This window comes from Ranitomeya variabilis, chromosome 1 (genome assembly GCF_051348905.1).
Source record: "Ranitomeya variabilis isolate aRanVar5 chromosome 1, aRanVar5.hap1, whole genome shotgun sequence".
Classification (NCBI taxonomy): domain Eukaryota; kingdom Metazoa; phylum Chordata; class Amphibia; order Anura; family Dendrobatidae; genus Ranitomeya; species Ranitomeya variabilis.
Window position 1 is genome coordinate 839104290 of NC_135232.1, and position 17492 is coordinate 839121781.

Sequence of the window (17492 nt, forward strand, 5' to 3'; positions counted from 1 at the left end):
CAGGATAAATTTGTTGCTTTCCGTGAAGCTTGCAAGCTTTATTTTAGGCTTTGATGGCATTCATTAGGGAATGAGGAACAATGGAATTGTTATTTTCCCCCTTCAGGGAGATCCGCAATCCTAGGCATTTTCACTTCCGTCAGACTTCTCTGAGTCTTCCTAAGGGACATATTAGACCTTCCTCTTCATTCGTAACAGCAGGGTTCTTGTTTGTTAAGAAAGATGGGTGCCTGCATCCCTGTTTAGATTTTCGTAAGGGTACCGTCACACAGTACCATTTTGATCGCTACGACGGTACGATTCGTGACGTTCTAGCGATATCGTTACGATATCGCACTGTCTGACACGCAGCAGCGATCAGGGATCCTGCTGAGAATCGTACGTCGTAGCAGATCGTATGGAACTTTCTTTCGTCGCTTGATCACCCGCTGACATCGCTGGATCGTTGTGTGTGACAGCGATCCAGCGATGTGTTCGCTTGTAACCAGGGTAAACATCGGGTAACTAAGCGCAGGGCCGCGCTTAGTAACCCGATGTTTACCCTGGTTACCAGCGTAAACGTAAAAAAAACAAACAGTACATACTTACATTCCGGTGTCTGTCCCCGGCGTCTCAGCTTCTCTGCACTGTGTGAGCGCCTGTCAGCCGGAAAGCGCCGAGCACAGCGGTGACGTCTGACGTCACCGCTGTGCTTTCCGGCTATGGCGCTTACACAGTGGAGAGAAGCAGAACGCCGGGGACAGACACCGGAATGTAAGTATGTACTGTTTGTTTTTTTTACGTTTACGCTGGTAACCAGGGTAAACATCGGGTTACTAAGCGCGGCCCTGCGCTTAGTTACCCGATGTTTACCCTGGTTACCGGGGACTTCGGCATCGCTCCAGCGCCGTGATTGCAACGTGTGACCGCAGTCTACGACGCTGGAGCGATAATCATACGATCGCTGCGACATCACGGATCGTGCCGTCGTAGCGATTAAAATGGTACTGTGTGACGGTACCCTAAGTTAAACCTGATTACTATCCGAGACCCGTATCCCCTCCCACTCATTCCTGACTTAACCAGGATGTTGGGGAAACATTGTTCTCTAATTTGGACCTCAGGGGGGCCTATAATCTGATTAGGATCAATGAGGGGGATTAGTGGAAGATGGCCTTTAACACTCCTGAAGGGAATTATGAAAATATTGCCATGCCCTTTGGTTTGACTAATGCCCCTGCCGTTTTCCAACATTTTGTTAACAACATTTTTCGTTACCTTGTTGGTGGATTTGTACTGGTGTATCTGGACGATATTATAATGTACTCACATGATCTCAAGTCATATCATGTACATGTCAGGCAGGTGTTACAGGATAATAAACTGTACGCCAAATTAGGAAAATGTGCATTCGCCATACAAGAGGTTCAGTTCCTGGGTTTCCTAGTGTCTGCTGCAGGTTTCCGGATGGATCCTGATAAGGTCTGTGCAGTTCTGGAATGGGATCTGCAGGAAAATCTGAAAGTGTTGCAAAGCTTTTGGGGGTTTGTTAACTATTATCGAAAGTTTATTAAAAACTTCTTGCAGATTGTCAAACCCCTCACTGACATGACAAAATAGGTAGTGACTTCATGAGGTGATCCGACTGCACCCGTCAGGTGTTCTCTTCTTTGAAGAAATGCTTTTCCACTCTTCCTGTTCTCATTAAACCCGATGTTTCCCAACCATTTATTGGTATTAGAGAACTTTTGGCCATTAAGTTGGGTTTTGAGGAGTGGTGTCATTTTTTGGAGGGGCAGTCCACCCTTTCACTGCCATTACTGATCATAAAAATCTGTTATAGCTCAAACGTGGTAAACGTCTTAATCCTAGACAAAGCTAGAAGGTCTCAATTTTTGACCAGGTTTAATTTTATTGCCACGTACTGTCCTGGAATTATGAACCTCAAAGCTCATGCTTTAACTCGGAACTTCCCATGGGGTGGTAGTTCAGATGACTCAGTCCCAATTTTACAAGAAGAGATGGTCATCTCTGCTGTGTGATCTTAGCTGGAGGGAGAGGTATTGAAGACTCAGTGGGATGCTCCTGCTTGTCCTTCAGGAAAATTGTTTGTACCATTGCAGCTGCGCCTCAAAGTTTTAGGGGCACATTATAGCTCGGCTCTTACTTGTCATCCTGGTAATTAAGCAACCTTTGATCTCCTTTCTCGTTGTATGTGGTGGCCAAGGTTGCATCAGGATGTAATTGACTTTGTGTCCTCTTGCAGTGTCTGTGCACGTTTAAAGACTCCACATACATGTTTGACTGGGGCTTTTCTACCATTAATCATACCTGACCGACGATGGACACACTTATCCATGGATTTTATTACGGACATTCCTTCCTCCTCTGTCTATAGCGACTGTGGATCCGTCAACCTTGCAGCCACCACCAAAGGTTATTTTGTTCATGGTAATTTGGAGTTCCAGGTGGCAAGAATTGTGGATTCCCATATGGTTCGTCACTCTTTACAATACTTGTTGCACTGGAAGGCATACGGTTCTGAGGAGAGGATGTGGGTACCGGGATCAGTGGTTAATGCCAGTAAACTAATCTGGTCCTTCCATGTGACCCATCCGGATAAACTCGATCCCGACAGTCTAGTGGTCCCTTGTAGAAGAGGGGTACTGTTATGAGGGTGTCATGTTCCTCTGGAAGACCTGAAGTTAGAAGGTTACCTCGGGTAATGAATCGCAGTCCTCTTTAGACTGTGTGATTTATGTCCTATAATAAATGGATTTCCTTTCCTTCATGCTGAAAGGGTTAAGGTCTCTTTCCATGCTGGCTGAGACCATACAGCCTAGTTGTTCTCAGCTGCAACTGCTTATGACTTATTCCCTCTACACAGTGGGGAAAAAAGTATTTAGTCAGCCACCAATTGTGCAAGTTCTCCCACTTAAAAAGATGAGAGAGGCCTGTAATTGACATCATAGGTAGACAACAACTATGAAAGTCAAAATGAAAAAACAAATCCAGAAAATCACCTTGTCTGACTGCAAATTATGGTGGAAAATAAGTATTTGGTCATTAACAAAAGTTCATCTCAATATTTTGTTATATATCCTTTGTCGGCAATGACAGAGGTCAAATGTCTTCACAAGATTGGCACATACCGTTGGTGGTATGTTGGCCCATTCCTCCATGAAGATCTCCTCCAGAGCAGAGATGTTTTGGGCCTGTCGCTGGGCAACACGTAGTTTCAACTCCCTCCAAAGGTTTTCTATGGGGTTGAGATCTGGAGACTGGCTACGTCCCTCCAGGACCTTCATACGGTTCTTAAGAAGCCACTCCTTCTTTGCCCTGGCAGTGTGCTTGTGATCATTATCATGCTGAAAGACCCATCCATGTTTCATCTTCAATGCCCTTGCTGATGGAAGGAGGTTTGCACTCAAAATCTCACGATACATGGCCCCATTCATTCTTTCATGTACATGGAACAGTTGTCCTGGTCCCTTTGCAGAGAAACAGCCCCAAAGCATGATGTTGTCACCCCATTCTTCACAGTAGGTATGGTGTTCTTTAGATGCAAATCAGCATTCTGTCTCCTCCAAACACGACGAGTTTTGTTTCTACCAAACAGTTCTACTTTGGTTTCATCAGCCCATAAGACATTCTGCCAATACTCTTCTGGATAATCCAAATGCTCTCTAGCAAACATCAGACGGGGCTGGACATGTACTGGCTTAAGCAGGGGAGCACGTTTGGTACTGCAGGATCTGAGTCCCTGGCGGCATAGTGTATTACTGATGGTAGCCTTTTATATGGTGGTCCCAGCCCTATGCAGGTCATTTACTAGGTCCCCCGTGTGGTTCTGGGATTTTTGCTCACCGCTCTTGTGATAATTTTGACCCCACAGGTCACCTGTCCTGATCTTGCGAGATCTTGCGAGGAGCCCCAGATCAATGGAGATTATCAATGGTGTTATATGTCTTCCATTTTCTTATTATTGCTCCCACAGTTGATTTAATCACACCAAGCTGCTTGCCTATTGCAGATTAAGTCTTCCCAGCCTGGTGCAGGGCTACAATTTTGTTTCTCGTGTCCACAGACAGCTCTTTGGTCTGCACCATAGTGGAGTTTGGAGTGTGACTGTTTGAGGTTGTGGACAGGTGTCTTTTATACTGATAACAAGTTCAAACAGGTGCCATTACTACAGGTAATGAGTGGAGGACAGAGGAGCCTCTTAAAGAAGAAGTTACAGGTCTGTGAGAACGAGAAATCTTGCATGTTTTTAGGTGATCAAATATTTATTTTCCACCATAATTTGCAAAATAAATCTTGCCAAATCAGACAAGGTGATTTTCTGGATTTTATTTCTCATTTTGACTCTCATAGTTGTGGTCTACCTATGATGTCAATTACAGGCCTCTCTCATCTTTTTAAGTGGGAGAACTTGCACAATTGGTGGCTGACTAAATACTTTTTTCCACACTGTATATACTGGCTCTGGGCATTTCTTCCTTGCCTGTGAAAGACTCTTCTTCCTGCGCTAAGTTGAGTGGTTGGAGTTGTTGATGCAGTGATCTGTTGTTTGCTGTAGTACGTGAGTGTTTATCTCCTGGTCCCTATTCATATTTAGTTAATTCCTCCCTTTCCGTATCCTCCTTCTTATTTTTGGTGAGTGGTTTTGTATGATAGTAATTTTCTGTTATCCCTTTATTGTCTTTGTAGTTTGTTTACCTTACATTTCTGTCCCATGCCTCATGGGGTGGAGGAGGGGACAAATTAGGGTTTATCTGGAGCATAGTAAGGTGGGAGACCTGAGCCTCTCTACCTTCAAGAGTAACCCCAGAACAGTGATAGTTAGAGTCGAAGATCCAGGAACAGTTTGGGGCCCCTCACCCTAACTTAAGACCATAACAGCGTGACACATGGGTTTTCTTTTTGCTGGCTATGAAAATTGCCGTTGTTTTTAATTTAATTCTTTATTTTACACAGCTTCTGCTGAATACAACTCCCATCATCGATTAAAGCTGCCTTCATCCACCGGTGCTTGGGAACAGCACAAACTGTACCGCTTCTTCCCAGGTGCCAATATCATCAGCATGCAGCATGCATTTTGTCTGTGCTGTGCGAAAAAAACCTGACATGTCTGTGAGTTTTTCACATGAACACGCGGTCCGTGTGAAAAACCTGACATGTGCACACCACCATTGAATGCAATGGGTGCGCGTGTGTCCGTATTTGCGGCCCTTAAAAAACAGACCATATACGGACACAAAAAACAGACGTGTGACGAAGATTTTACAGCGGAGGAAGAATTCAGAAGTGGCTTATTACCACTTCTGTCTTCTCCTTTGCCAGAATTGCCAATATTTCTGTAGGAGCAAGCAATCATATGATAACTAAGTCTATGCCGTTTTTCTATCATTCATTCATGAAATAAATTAGATCTTTCTTTAACGAAGACTGGTCTCTTGTTCACAGTGCATTTATTTCCTATGTTCCTGGCGCCGATCATATTTGAGGGTGTGGTAAACTGTATTCTATTTTTTAATATTCTAGAACGTAGACTGACCCATTAATCAAAATGATAGGGTGGTCCCACAATGAACAGTGCTGCAGACGAGTGATAAACTAGTCCGGCGCTGCCCCAGACTGGCTTTTCCTTGCACCTCTCTATTGATTAACAGATCTCTCCCTATGTAAAAACAAGAGAGCGAGACCTGTTAATCAACAGGAATAATATAGGGAAAAGATGAGGCGGTGCCAGATTAGCTTGGTCTCTCCTTATGACCCATGGCCAAATCTTGAAACACTATTTTTCTGAAACACTCCATCTCTGATGCAAGCTGACCATAGTTTGGGTAGCTTCAAGAGACTGGCAAGTTCCCTTTAAATTAGGCCCAATTTAAATTGCCATAGTAAATGATCAAATAAATCTTTATATTTTGATTGGTTGTTATGTATAGCTAAGGTCTGTTGTAAAATGAGTTAAAAATGAACATAAATGTGCTGTTGTAAAATCATCATAAAGTGCTTTACAGATTGAACGTTTACCAGTTCAGATCCTTTTCCATCACAGATAGTGAGAATGTCTCAAATGCATATAAAATTAAGCAACTTGTGTAATACTTACTGTATGTATTTCCATGGGTACAACTGCAAACAAACCCTGTGTATTCTTATCCTGCAATCATACCGCTACTGAATGTATGACTGCAAGAAGTAGGAGACGTGTGACTACAGGATGGGACTACACAGTTTGTTTGTAGTCTGTTACCATGGAGACACACAGATGAGCATAACAGTAGTGATTGTATGCACGCCTATACAATGACAACAATGATTTATAGTAAAGTATTGATAACAATGGAAAACATGCTGCTATTTACAAAGAGTACCTGAAGGTGAAGGCTGTCCTTTTACTACACCATTTTTAGTTTTCTCTTCAAAGTTCATAACTTCCTTATAGATGAGCTCTGCAAAAAAAATGTTGACATATATTAATCTTTTCTTTAAATGTGAGTTTCTTATAAACATTAATTTGTTCTTTTATATTGGCCATGTTCACTTTTCACCAAAGTGCCATTTTTTATCTTTGGCACATGGTCCAGTGTTGCCATGTGCCGCTCTACTGGGTGCACTGAAAACAAAACTATCTAAGTGGCTCTTGGGTGGATGGATCCCGAGATGACTTGTTCCTGCCAAGGACCATGCTGAGGACTAGGGGGCACTCAGTATGGGAGGAAGAAAGGCGATTAGGACAGCTAAATAGGAAAGGGTTCTTTACAGTTAGAGCAGTCAGACTGTGGAATGCCCTAACACAAGAGCTAGTAATGGCAGACACTATAATAGCTTTAAAAAAGGGCTGGCTGATTTCCTTGATACGTATAACATTGTAGGTTATAGCTAGATTAGTGACGAAATGTACAGTTGATAGAGAAAGCTTGAACTTGATGGACCTAGGCCTTTATTCAATCTACGTATCTATGTAACTATGTGTGGTGTGAAATGGCCAGATGTTGCAAAGCCATGATTCTGCAAAACTATGCCACGAGGTGTGTATGCTACATGTGCGATCTGCTAACATGTTGCAATATTTAATTCAATTTATTTAATAAGAAATTAGAGTCATGAAAGTGGATCTGTCACCAGATTGCACAATACAAACTGCATACATTAAATGGATCTCTCATATCTGATGAGACTGGTGTACTTCATTTGAAAATACATGTCAGAACATTTGTATAATGCTTTATACATACCGCATATACTCGTGTATAAGCTGAGATTTTCAGCACATTTTTTGTATGCTGAAAACGCCCCTCTCGGCTTATACATGAGTCATTGCCAGCGGAGGAGGGGGGGGGATGAGCAGAAGACATCATACTCACCCTCCTGGTGTCATCGCTGCATATCAGTCCCTGCATCTCGGGTGCCGGCATCTCCCTGTCTTCCTTCCTGTGCTGAACGGTCAGTGATACCGCTCATTAAAGTAATGAATATGCACGCATCTCCACTCCCATAGGCGTGGAGCGCATATTTATTACTTTAATGAGCGGTATCACTGACCGCTCAGCACAGGAAGGAAAACAGGGAGATGCCGGCACCCGAGATGCAGGGACTGACAGGCAATGCCAGGAGGGTGACTAGGACTGGGGGAGGGTGAGTCATGCGATATTCACCTGTCCTGATTCCACCGCCGCGCTGTGTCTTACAGGTCCTCTGGCTGTGACGTGGTTAGTGCGTGCCCTTTGCCTGAATAGTCACTGCAGAGAGCCGGCGATGCTGAGGAGCAGCGGGCAGCGACGAGAGGGGAGTATGTCTTTTTTTTTTTTAATTGCAGCAGAGGCAGCATTATATGGGGCATATTTTAATATGGAGCATCTTATGGGGCCATCATTAACCTTTGTGCAGCATTATATGGGGCATATTTTAATATGGAGCATCTTATGGGGCCATCATTAACCTTTGTGCAGCATTATATGGGGCATATTTTTCTATGGAGCATCTTATGGGGCATCATTATCCTTTGTGCAGCATTATATAGGGCATATTTTTGTATGGAGCATCTTATGGGGCATCATTATCCTTTGTGCAGCATTATATGGGGCATATTTTAATATGGAGCATCTTATGAGGCCATCATTAACCTTTTTGCAGCATTATATGGGGCATATTTTCATATGGAGCATCTTATGGGGCATCATTATCCTTTGTGCAGCATTATATGGGGCATATTTTAATATGTAGCATCTTATGGGGCCATCATGAACTTTATGGAGCATTATATGGGGCGTATTTTATATGGAGCATCTTATGGGGCTCCTGATTCAATATGGATATTCAAAAACATTTAACCTACTGATGTCTCAATTAATTTTACTTTTATTGGTATCTATTTTTATTTTTGAAATTTATCAGTAGCTGCTGCATTTCTCACCCTAGGCTTATAATCGAGTCAATAAGTTTTCCCAGCATTTTGTGGCAAAATTAGGGGGGTCGGCTTATACTCGGGCCGGCTTATACTCTGTATATATAAATATGGTATATGTATTAGAATTAATTCATAAACGGGTGGCATTCATCAAGCAGCTATGAATATCATTATCTGGAGTTGGTGTGCTTGTTTAGATGTCATGCGCACAAAACCCTGTGCTCAGGCCAGTAAAAAGGTTAACAAAGTCCCTGATGTCATGTATTATACCTTTTTAAGGATCATGTGCAAATTCACAGTTTTATAGGAATGTTCTTTAATATATGTATGCAGTATGTGAACAGTATTATTATTTTTATTCTAAAGCACCATGGAGGACATTTTAAGAGGATTTGCATACATAAGGTAAAGTCAACAAACGTTGACAGCCTTGAAGAGGGAAAGTGGTCCTTGTCTTCTCGGACTAACAGTCTATGAGGTATAGAGGAGGAGACAGTAGATTAGGGTTTGAAAGCATCACAAGTAGTAATGAGGTGTTATGGAAGGTAGTAGACTTTTCTGAAGAGATGGGTTTTCAGGATGTGCTGAAAGGCTTCAATCATGGAAGACACTGAGTTTAGCGTGTTTCAAAGTATGAGTTATGAGCAGACAAGAGGAGAGCAAAGAAAGAAATCTTGGCCAGTCTATGGTTGGCTTGTAAATCAGTGTTAACATTTTACACTGAATTCTCTGGGTGATGGGAAGCCAGTGAAAGGTATGACAAAAAGGAAGGGAATTGCAAGGGTAGAGGTCAATTATCCAAGCAACAAGGTGAGAAAGGATTGAAGGCTCAGAAGGATGTGGGAGATGATGGGGACATGCATAAACAGTATCGTTGACTGCAGGTCAAGGAAGGGGAGGATTTGAGAAATGTTTTTGAGTTGCAGTCAAACAGAAGCTGGAAAAGGACTCGGGACCAGGAAGAAGCACCTGCTAGGTGCAAAATGAAAAACTGCAGCCATCGTTTGACATTGGTAGGGAACAAAGAAGCCAATGTAGAAGAGAAGCAATGGCCCAGCAGGTGAGTACACGTTTTTTTTTTTTAGAATTTTAATTCTTTAACCTTGACCGATACATAATCATTTTTAAAGTAGGGGATACCTATTGGTATTTAACAAATGTTTTTTAAACATTTTTTTATTTCAACATCACAGCATGTTACTTTATTGAGTAATTAAAATAGCGTACCTTTCCATTCTTCAATTGTATGTTCCCTTTCATCCAGCTGCTTGTCATAAATTTGAGGAGGAGGCTGTAAAATGTAAAACAATATAAATTGTAAATTATGTTTACACATATTTAACTCTATTATGATGCATGACCCTATGGTTAATGCCACGATTAATAAGGGGTTCAGTTAAAGGTAAATTCTGAGAAATCTCCTTTAAATAATTTCGGAAATACTTTAAAGAGTTAATAAACTTTAGATAATATTTTTTATTTATTTTATTGTCCTTTTAATTGAAATATCGGTGGGGGACCCTCACTGATCGCTCAAAAAAAAACTTAGAAGTGGGCAGCTTAGAAGACAGGAGGGCACAAGTCTTTTGCTTTTCTATTACGGTATATCTATTGCCCTCTTTGTGTGCATGCTACGGCAGGAGCTATGTGCTCTTGTTTCCTGTGCTGCGCACTTTTCCGGAATTTTTTTAACGATCAGTAGGGGTTTCAGAACTCCTCCAACTCCCAAATATGCTTGCCATAAAAGGACAAAAATATTTAAAAAAATAAATCAGAGGAAAAAATATTTTTAATATTAAGATCTATGATATCATACGTGCATGAATTTGTACAAACAACTCCAGATTATTCACAACAACCTACTTAGTTCATGTATAATGGGGGAGATTTTATCCAGACACATCATCCAAGAGATACGTATACCAATATTTTCCCCCCATGCAGCTATCATTGTTGTATGTGTTGAAGAAATCCAGGACTTTTAAGAATAGTAATTAGCCTAAATGCCTTATTTTCTAATCTATTTATGCAAGGAAACTGCAGTAAATATATAGATCTACCCTAACTTACATTTAAAAAAAAATTAAATATAAGGTATCAGTGCAGACAAAAGGTTCAGTAAGTTACAGTATGCTACGCCTTGAATCTAGCAGGCGACATACATTACAAGTGATAATATAAACCCAATACTAAAGAAATGAATTAGTACAATTATGGGAACACCACTCAATGGAGCCTCAAATATCATACAATTTGCCATGCCAGACAAACACCTGACCTTAATAAAGCAAATATATCTTAAAGAACAGTGTCTCAACTTCTGGCCTCAGGTACTCCCACCACGCCAGATTTCCAAGATGTCCATAATATTTCACACGCATATTGTAATGCTGAGAGCATTCAGAATTACCACAGGTTTTCTATCTATCCCAAAATCTTGACGTGTTGAGGGGACTTGACGACAGGAGTTTCGAAACACTGTTGTAGAGCCACCACTAACAACATTCACAATGACTAAGTACATACATGAAAAGATGGAAGAACCTACAGCATATTCAGGTTCATATTACAGAGTATACCAACTAGCGGGAAACAGTGAGTCACTTCATTTTATAAGTATCATGCTTTGTCAAGCCGACCAATCCCACAGTGACTAGTTAACCACAAGGAAAAGCAATGGTGGAATTCCTCAGGATTGGCTTTCCTTGGTGGGGTCCACTATGGCACAGAATGTCACTAGTGGAGTAGTTCTTTGCTGACGTTCAGGTAGGCCTGTCTAGACCGTGATAGAGAATATTGACATGTCCTTCAAAGGTGGGTAACCCCTTTAAATCCACCTACATTCATAGACAACATTATAGAATCCAAATGCACTAAGATCTAGTTAGAACCCTACAGCCTATACGGTAAATCAGTAAGATGACATAGAATGCTTTTCTCATATAGTTACAGTCACCCAAACACTCTCTGGGGGTCCTGCAATATGAGACAATATGAGACAATGATAATTTACTGGTCTTAATCACTGATACCAAGAATTTTCCCATCCAACTATAAGAGAGGTCCATTTGATTCTATACTATTTATATTGCACTTGTTCTTTCATGTCATCCATAAAAATTGTGAATTCGAATACCTTCTCTACCCGTGTAGAACATGTTTTATCGCTAGCACTGCAATTTAAAATCATACTGCCCATAATACTGAGATAAATCTAGATATTCTAAGGCCGTATGTTGGACGTGCTTACTATAAGTGCACACATAAAACCTAAAGCACACTGCAGTTATTCAATGTTATTCCCTGTTGACACAAACAAGTTTTATGCATTATTAAAATCATATCCATTTTGAGAACCAGTAAAGAGCAATTGTTCATTGTGTCACAAGAGAATTTCATTACATCAATAATTCCTCCTCTTCTATTCTTTTTCCTATATAATTTTCTTCCATGAATGCCATTGAGCCCTAGCATCTGTAGGGTTACGTTGATAGTAAAGCTCTTTTATGATCTGACACTTACGTGCTATGAAATCTGATATCTCATTAATTTGCTTTTAGAGGTCTATATGTCTTTCATGCAAAACAGGAACCCCTATTTCTGCTTATATCTGAGGGTGCAAGTAAAGTAAACTGTATGAAATGTAATTCAGCGATCCGTGTAATACAGTTTGTGTACGTACAGACCGGTCTCCGGACTCGACCTCAACAGACTCATATATGCCTATGAGGCCGTGGAGTTCTGGTCAGGAGACCTGCAGCCAGATCATATATGGACCTTGGTTCACGGATGTCTGAATTTGGCCTAATTCTGACTTCAGAATTTCTAGGAACAGAAAATTGAAAGAGACATCATAATATTACAGCAACATATAAACTCTTGCTAGTTACAGAATGCAGCAAATTATGCTTGCTGCATAGAAAATAAGTATAAAAATATAATTTAAAGGGATGGTCTATTTTCAGCAACCTCTCATGTCGTGCTGTATATAGTAATGTTGAGATAAGGAGAAGCTGTCTTTTCTCTTGTAACTAAGGGTTCAAACATAGCTTTTGAATTTGTAGGACTGAAGAAATGACATTTTACTACCACTAAATGTTCACTATTAAATAAAAAAAAAAAAAAAAATATATATATATATATATATATATATTAAAGCCCATGCTTACACTTGAAAATATAAGTCACATATAAAGATCACAACATCGAAATCTTTCATCTCTTGACTATGGCTTGTATTCCTAAACAACAGTTTAAAAATATTTGGACCAATACTTAAGTGCAAAATAGTCTACTTGGTGTCTGAGGGGATCCTTAAATAGAATCTTAAAAAATTCAGTTAAATAACCTGTAAAAATCTCTCAGCTCTCCTGATTTTGCTGTTGTTTTCTGTTTTGTGCTGCGTCACTCCATTGCAAAGATATTTACATTTGTTTCTTCTGGAGTGCACAATGTGAAATCTCTACTCTGCAGTCCAACTGAGCATTTCTTTACAGTCTTCTCTGGGAACATGCACTTTCATCCCTCCCATACTGATGCTGCCAATCACAGATCGGCAGCTAATCTAGCAGTCTCTGATGCAGCTGAGATGCGATTGGCAGCATCTGGGAGGGAGGGATAAAATCACACATCCCCGAGACAAAACTCTAAAGAAAAGCCCAGTTGGACTACAAGCAAAGATTTCACATACTGTGCTCCAGAAGAAACAAAAGTGAATACCTCTGTAAAGGAGTAAAGCAGCGCAAAACGAAAAAGAATGGTAGGATCAGGCAAGCTCAGAGATGTTTACAAGGTATTTAGCTCAATTGTTTGAGCAAGCGACAGCTATTCTTTACAGTGAATATCCACAACTACTTTGTGGCCTAAAAAGGCCCACAAATCTGTAATGATTATCTTCTTAAGTAATCTTCACAATGGATGATGTCTGTTTTTTTCTGACGTATAGATCCAAATTCCTTGCAAAGACAATGGAGTAAATACATTTTGAGTGTCTGAAGCCACAAGAAGAGGGAGCTTAGGGGTTTCCTGCATACAGGCTAGGTATTGGATAGTATGCAGTCAGTTCATTTTAGCACTTTTAAGCTCAACCTGAAATGCACATATGAAGAATAACTAGAAATAAAGTAGAAAAAAACACCCTAAATCTATTCTAATACTAAAAGTAGAAGAACATAAGGCACAGATGTATTTTCTATGCCCCAAACTTTTTTCCTTTAAATAAAACTGATTATCACATATAGCATTTTATGATTCTGTCCTGCTTAACTAATTTTACAGCCTGAGTCTATCATTCAACATTGAACAATTGCATTTTTACAAACGTAGAATATAACCTTGTCATTATTCTGTGTTTTGACTGTTTGTCCATTCCATCTCTCCCTCACAGGGTCCTGAGGCTGAAAATGGAGGAGAATGGGTTGGGTAAGTGAATGAAATCATATTATGCATATCACAAAACGCTCTGCAGCTTCAGGGCAATTACATTGTATTGCACGGTTTCATGTATTTATCACTGGTCTATAATATTTGTAATGGTTTTTAGTTTTTTTTAAATTGGTCATGGTAAAATCTTAACATACCAGTATATTTGGGTATCACCGAAAAAAACAAAAATAGACACTTGGGAGGACCAGAAAATGTCAGAGAAGTAAGGGACTTTCCCACCTTCGTTTTCTACATATTTTCGATGGTGTGTTAGGAGTGGAAGGGTATTGGTGAACAGTGGGGCTTAGTACAGGTTAAGGGCAGAGACAGACTGCCATATTTCTCATGTGAGAATTGCATCGTAAACCGTACTGGCTGTCGGCTCCCCTGACCGGAGCTTGACAGCTGCATAGAAATACATCATACTGTCTTGCTCAGGTCAGGAGAGGTGCCAGGCCAGTCCGTGCAGTACGATGCGATCCTCACACGAGTTATACGGCAGTCTGACTCAGCCCTAAGACGCAGTCTAGTACATTTGGATGTCCGCCTCCAGTAGGCATACACACTCAAAAATGATGCACTGCAGAGGGAACCTTCGCTCTGCCGGCACCATTATTGTCTATGGCCTCGCCGGCACATAAGTCCGAATCCCGTTAGGCAGGGGGTTCAGATGTAAGCCTCAATGGGGCCACCGAACGGATGCCGGATCACAATGTGAAAGCGCCCTGACACTTCAACCACAGAAAAGAGGCCTAAGCAATCATCAATTTTTCAAAAGCAGTTGTCTTTTTAATCTATAGGACAAAGGGGAAGAAAAAGAGGGGAACAAAATGAACGTTTCCAGGAAAATAAAGGTGGAGACTATATACACAGCAGATAAGGATAGGAATCGTCAAAGAATTAAAGTCATATGGTTACATTTATTTAAGAATGAAAAATGGACAGATGTTTTGGACGACATGCTATTATTGTACTTTATTTGTATAGATATTTTCTAGAACGAACAGCAATTTACAGCAGATATCTACATTAATTAACAGTTATTAATGAAGTGGGACAACATAAACACAGTTATTAGTTATACCAACACAGTAGTAATAGCGTAACAGATCTCCCACAGGGTAGAGCCATTATAACAGTATCGGAACAGAAAAAAAAACTGGCAATACCATTGCCGCCCTATCAGTGATCCTAACTAATCACAAAGCAGTGCCAATAAAGTTCTCTCTACGCCACTGACAGAAACTGATACTTGAGCTCCCAGTCATCAGCCACTTGAGTATTGCCATTGCTTTAAGTGATATCCCCTACATCTGGATTGATCTTTTTAATCAGGATAGTGAATGCTACGAAATAGTGCATGATTGACAAAAAGCTCTCGAAGACAGAGACTAGGCCAGTGTTTTTTGTTTTTTTTTAGAAACCAGGATTGACTAGAACCTGGGATTCACTCCGATCTCGTCAGTGAAAATATGAATGGGAAAATGATAAGATTGATGGTAGAAGATATAGCAAGCAGCTAGACTCGTCCAGAAAATACTTTTACATGATTACCTGTCCCTATACAAAATTTCTTTGCGATAGATAACAGAGTAGAGGTTCACTATGAGTAACTCCATTTGTCAATTAGAAAAACACAGGGTTTTCTTATTTATTTTGCTCTCTCGTGTAGCACCATTTAGTCCACCGCGTTTTAACCCCATCACTACCTTGGGTTTTTCCATTTTTGAGTTTTTGTTTTTTTGCTCCAGAGCAATAACTTTTTAATTTTTTCATCAATATGGCCATGTGAGGGCTTGTTTTTTGAGTTGTGCTTTTGAATTACACCATTGTTTTTACCATATAGTGTACAGGAAAAAGGGAAAAAAATTCAAAGTGTGGTGAACTTGCAAAAAAAGTAGAATTCCACAATAGTTTTTTTTTTTTTTTTTTACCATGTTCACTAAATGCTAAAACTGACCTGCCATTATGATTTTCCAAGTCATTACAAGTTCATAGATACCGAATTCGCATAGGTTCTTTTTTTATTTAAATGGTAAAAAAAAAAAAATCCTAAGTTTGTAAAAAAAAAAAAAATGTTGTCATTATCCGAGACCTGTAGCGTCTCTATTTTTCGTGATCTGCGGCTAGGTAAGGGCTTATTTTTTGCCGAGCTGACGTTTTTATTGACACTATTTTGGCATAGATAGGATTTTTTGATCGCCCTTTATTTCATTTTAATGCAATGTTATGGCAACCAAAAAAACGTAATTCAGGCGTTTTTGACTCTTTTTCTCATTATGTTGTTTACCGACCAGATTAATTATTTTTATATATTGATAGATCGGGCGACTGTGATTGCGGCACTACCAAATACGTGTGTGTGTATATATATATATATATATATATATATATATATATATATATATATATATATATATATATATATATATATATATATATATATATATATATATATATATACCGGTATATGTATTTTTAATTGTTTTATTTTAAATGGGGCAAAATTAAAACTTCTATTTTTTTTATTCGGCCCTGCTATGTGTAGCTAAAATGCTCATTTTCGGTGATGACAACTACAGGGGTCTCCTGCAGACCCCAGGTTGTCCTGCCAACCCATGGGCGACCCTGCAATCATGTTAAATGCAGATGTCAGAGATTGACAGTGGCATTGAATATGTTAACAGCTGCAGGTGGATCGTGATTCCACCCGTCGCTGTTAGGGGCACATGTCAGCTGATGGAATCAGCTGACATGTGCTGGTAAAGTTTCAGTCTCATCTACGGAGCCCGCATCAAACAGCGGGAGGCGATCTTAGGCATACCTACAGGGGTTAAAACATTACCATCACTGTTCCCATTGGGGCTCACAATCTAAATTCCCTATTAGTATGTCTTTGGAGTGAGGGAAGAAACCAGAGAACATTGTATTTGGTGGGATTTGAACCCAGGACCCCTAACCACTGAGACACCATGCCGCCTAACGGAGTCGACATATCACAAATGTATTGACATGAAAAATCATACTATCTCTCCAAGTTTTATCTATACACTACAAATGTTCAAAGTGATTTCCTTCGGTGACATGGCAGATGTCTAGGCGATAGTTCTATCCAGATGAGTGCCAGCATATCCTCGGATATAGACTCCACTGTTTCAGTGATGCATTGTCTGAAGTTGATTCATCAATGTAGATCACCAGATCTAACACCCTGCAACTTTTTTTTTCTGTGGGGCTACATCAGTGTATCTGTCCCCAGCCACAAGATTTGAATGACTGAGACATCACGGAAACAGTGGTGGCCACATCCAAGCACATGGTCGCATGCATCTGAACAGTACTGGACTACCGCCTGCCTCGATATCTGCCATGTCACCAGTGGAAATCACCACTTTGAACATTTATAGTGAATAAATAATACTTGGCTAAATAGTCTGACTGTTCATGTTAAAAAATTTATGTTCTATCGATTAGGAATACCGAGGCTATAATTTTCGTTCATCATTCTTTTTGAAATACCCTGTATACAGCTCAGATTACATACGTGTTCTATGTTAAAGTAGGGTGAACACTCTAGCTATAGATAAAAACGTATTTGTCTATTAACGTCAATGTAAATCAAATGCAGGACTCCCTCAATAGAAACTAACATAAATAACAAACTAAAGAA

The 17492-nt window shown here is 40.1% G+C and overlaps 1 protein-coding gene across 10 annotated transcripts in view; it reads right to left on the reverse strand.

The window, feature by feature from the left end:
• The window catches only part of MAPK10 (mitogen-activated protein kinase 10), a 361444-nt gene that overhangs the window by 27652 nt on the left and 316300 nt on the right, over positions 1 to 17492 (reverse strand). For 6 of the 10 annotated variants that reach the window (XM_077275822.1, XM_077275824.1, XM_077275816.1 and 3 more), the window contains exons 11-13: positions 13732 to 13794; positions 9626 to 9689; positions 6363 to 6440 (exon numbers count right to left, since the gene is read on the reverse strand). In XM_077275822.1, the coding sequence (XP_077131937.1) occupies positions 6363 to 6440; positions 9626 to 9689; positions 13732 to 13794 (205 nt within the window). The remainder of the gene's footprint in view (positions 1 to 6362; positions 6441 to 9625; positions 9690 to 13731; positions 13795 to 17492) is intronic. The other 4 variants (XM_077275823.1, XM_077275825.1, XM_077275819.1 and 1 more) reach the window with 1 other exon arrangement.